Genomic DNA, 3,808 nt, shown 5'->3' on the forward strand with positions numbered 1-3,808 from the left:
AAAAATGGGAATGTTATTCAGACACTTTAAAACAAGAAAAGCTGAACACATGATAATGCTTTACAAAACTTATGTGCGTAGTACACTCGAGTACTGCAATGTGATATGGTACCCACACTACCAAAAGGATATTGCGCAAATAGAGAGTGTACAAAGGTCCTATACTGCTAGAATAGAAGAAGTTAAAGACCTTGACTACTGGGAAAGACTGCAATTTTTAAAACTATACAGTCTAGAAAGGAGAAGAGAACGCTACATGATAATACAAGCATGGAAGCAAATAGAAGGAATTGCTGAAAACATCATGGAGCTTAAAATATCAGAAAGAGCAAGCCGAGGTAGATTAATAGTGCCAAAAAGCATTCCAGGTAAACTGAGAAAGGCGCACAGGACATTAATCCACTACGCACCAGCATCGATAATGCAGCGACTATTTAATGTGCTGCCAGCTCATCTAAGAAACATATCAGGAGTGAGCGTAGATGTGTTTAAGAATCAGCTCGATAAATACCTAAGATGCATCCCAGACCATCCAAGACTGGAAGATGCAAAATACACCGGAAGATGCATTAGCAACTCTCTGGTGGATATACGAGGTGCCTCACACTGAGGGACCTGGGGGAACCCAAACAAAAAATAAGGAAATAAGGCAATAAGTCTCTCTCTCTCTCTCTCTCTCTCTCTCTCTCTCTCTCTCTCTCTCTCTCTCTCTCTCTCTCTCTCTCGATTTGGCAAAACAAAAAAATAAATTAAAATAAAATTAATCCTCCACAGGGTCTCCTATTAAAAGATGATGATTTGTGTTCGTTTAGGAAGAACAAACGAGAAATGTTTCAAGATGTTTTTTCCCTTAAGATACAAACCCGAATATGTCAAGTTACACTTCCTTAGTAAACTTTCCAAGTGAGACAGTGACTTTGCCCTGCCCCTTGGCAGTAAGGTCACTCATATATGCCAGGGACAGTGACATTGCCCTGACCCTTGGTAGTAAGGTTTATATTTGAGTCAGAACAATGACAAATTTGGAAGTGATTTGTATTCTTTATAACGAGGCCAACCTGTAGCTATTTTTTTAAAAATATGCCCTCCCATCACCTGTCCCCCAATAGATTCTGCCTTAAATAAAGTGACGATACAACACAGTTTTGTATGAGGGGGATATCATAGTCCACAAATGCTATCAAAAGTGGATTTTTATATTCTATGCATTGCTGTACGTCTCAAAATGAAAATGTGGTCAGTGAAATTTCTACCTTTACTAAATCTTGCTTGTTCGTCTCAGTTTTTCATCAACACTTTTCTCCTGTCTCTTTAGAATAAACATACTCTATGTTTTTTAAACTGACGTAAGTGTAATGCCTCTGTAATTAATGCAATCATTCAGGTCTCCTTTTTTTCACAAACACACTTCAGGTTTTGCCTCTTCATGCCAAATTCTACTAAATAATCTTGTAAGTAGTCCGGGAGACGTTTCATTTTCAGCCAGTATCATCTCGGCAGTTATTCCATCGTATCCAGGGGCTTTCCATCTCTTCTTGCGTGCATGCATATCCATCTAGATATTAAGCAATCATTTGTGACGGGTCACTTGCAATCATATAGAATATATTAATATCTTCTTCCACCCACAGGTCAGAGTCCTGATGGGACAGGACAAGACGTTGAAAATCCGCGCCAACCACTACATCACCCCCTTCGTGGAGCTTAAGCCAAACTGCGGCAGTGACAGAGCCTGGGTCTGGTCGGTCCCTGTCGACGAAGAACCCAAGCAGGAACTGTTTGCTGTCAGATTTGCCAATGCACAAAGTCTCATTTTTGTAGGTAACTGTATGGTGTTGAAAACTAACTAAATACAAGAGGAAGGCCAAGGTTTGGGTGGATGGATGGGGTGAAGAAAGCTCTGGGTGATAGGAGGATAGATGTGAGAGAGGCGAGAGAGCGTGCTACAAATAGGAATGAAAGGCGAGCGATTGTGACGCAGTTGCGGTAGGCCCTGCTGCTTCTGCCTCCGATGCCTTAGATGACCGCGGAGGTAGCAGCAGCAGTAGGGGATTCAGCATTATGAAGCTTCATCTGTGGTGGATAATGTGGGAGGATAAGGGGCTGTGGCACCCTAGCAGTACCAGCCGAAGAACTCGGTTGAGTCCCTTGTTAGGCTGGGAGGAACGTAGAGAGTAGGGGTCCCCTTTGGTTTTTGTTTCATTTGTTGATGTCGGCTACCCCCCAAAATTGGGCAAGTGCTTTGGTATATGTATGTATGTATTTTATACAGTACTTATTCCTATCCTTTGGCAACCGAACATAACTGGTTATATGAATTTAATCCGTCTGTAGTAACAGGGTGGTCCCTTATTGTGAGGTTATACTGTTAATATGTTTGGGTCTTACTCATTTGCATTCGAAGCTTTAGGAAGAGCTTGATCCCTTAATGGTAGACTTGAAAGTCCCTATATATTGGACATTCTATTGACAATTGAACCCATAGGTAGAAAGATTATCTTCTGTAGAAAAAAAGTCCCTATGGAGGGAACAAATATTTTGACTGTTAAATCTAGGAAAAGGTTAATCTCTCTATGTTTTGGCTTGTTCTTTTCTCTCCATCACAAATGCCAGCCTCTTCAAAGAGAAGTTTGACGAGGCGAGAGGAATCGTCACGGTCGCCGAGGTCAAGGGTAAAGAAGATTCTGAGGAGAAGAAGGAACCCAAGAACGTGTCAGCGGATGCCAAGGAGACATCTTCCTCCACTCCATCGGGAGAAAATGCCGTCGAGTCGGTCACCAAAGATTTGGAGAAGATGAACGTCAAAAAGGCCGATGCGGACGTCAAAGAGTGATTTAGTTTTGTATGAGCGAACTTTGGATGGGAAAGTTTCTATCCCAGCCTGCCTCCCTCTGATTATGTTAGCTGATATTTACATTTATAATTCTTTAAAAGCCTCCAGTGATATGTCTGTTTCTCAAACAGACAGTAAGGAGGAAGACTGATAATAAGGTTTCTATGCAGCTTGTTAATTCCTCAGAGTGTTTCGATGAGGTGTATGAGTACAAGGACAATCCATCATAAGGAATATGCTAGCCTAATCCTATATACATATGTTTTGTGTCACTGCAACTTTTTTTTTCTTTCTTTTTTAAGGGAATTCTGTTTTGTTTGTATATATATATATATATATATATATATATATATATATATATATATATATATATATATATATATATATATATATATATATATATATATATATATATATATATATATATATATATATATATATATATATATATATATACTTATATATATATATATATATATATATATATATATATATATATATATATATATATATATATATATATATATATATATATATATATATATATATATAATATATATATATATATATATATATATATATATATATATATATATATATATATATATATATATATATATATACTTATATATATATATATATATATATATATATATATATATATATATATATATATATATATATATATATATATATATATATATATATATATGTATATTTGTTCCGTAACCGAAATACAAACCACGCTATTTACACAGGGTTTACCTTTTAGCGCAGCTGAAATGGCGAGCCATTAGAATTTAACAAGGGTGTATTACCCCCGCGCTAGTTAGCGGGGGGGGGGGGGGGGAGGGGGTAGGGGAGTGGTAGCTAGCTACCCCTCCCCTCCCTCACACACAGATGAATGCTCACTTTCACTTTTGGCTCGGACTGTGACAGACGTCTCTGTCTTGGTCCTCTCTTGGCAGCCATTGT

At 37.8% G+C, this 3,808-nt stretch overlaps 1 protein-coding gene across 1 annotated transcript; it reads left to right on the top strand.

The window, feature by feature from the left end:
* Positions 1-869: 869 nt before the first annotated feature.
* LOC137637215 (ran-specific GTPase-activating protein-like) lies at positions 870-2,833 on the top strand. The gene is made up of 3 exons (XM_068369476.1): positions 870-935; positions 1,632-1,777; positions 2,614-2,833. Exons 1-3 carry the CDS (start codon positions 870-872, stop codon positions 2,831-2,833), a joined length of 432 nt encoding a protein of 143 aa, XP_068225577.1.
* The last annotated feature ends 975 nt before the right edge of the window (positions 2,834-3,808 follow it).

Source organism: Palaemon carinicauda, unplaced genomic scaffold (assembly GCF_036898095.1).
Source record: "Palaemon carinicauda isolate YSFRI2023 unplaced genomic scaffold, ASM3689809v2 scaffold586, whole genome shotgun sequence".
Taxonomy (NCBI): Eukaryota; Metazoa; Arthropoda; class Malacostraca; order Decapoda; family Palaemonidae; genus Palaemon; species Palaemon carinicauda.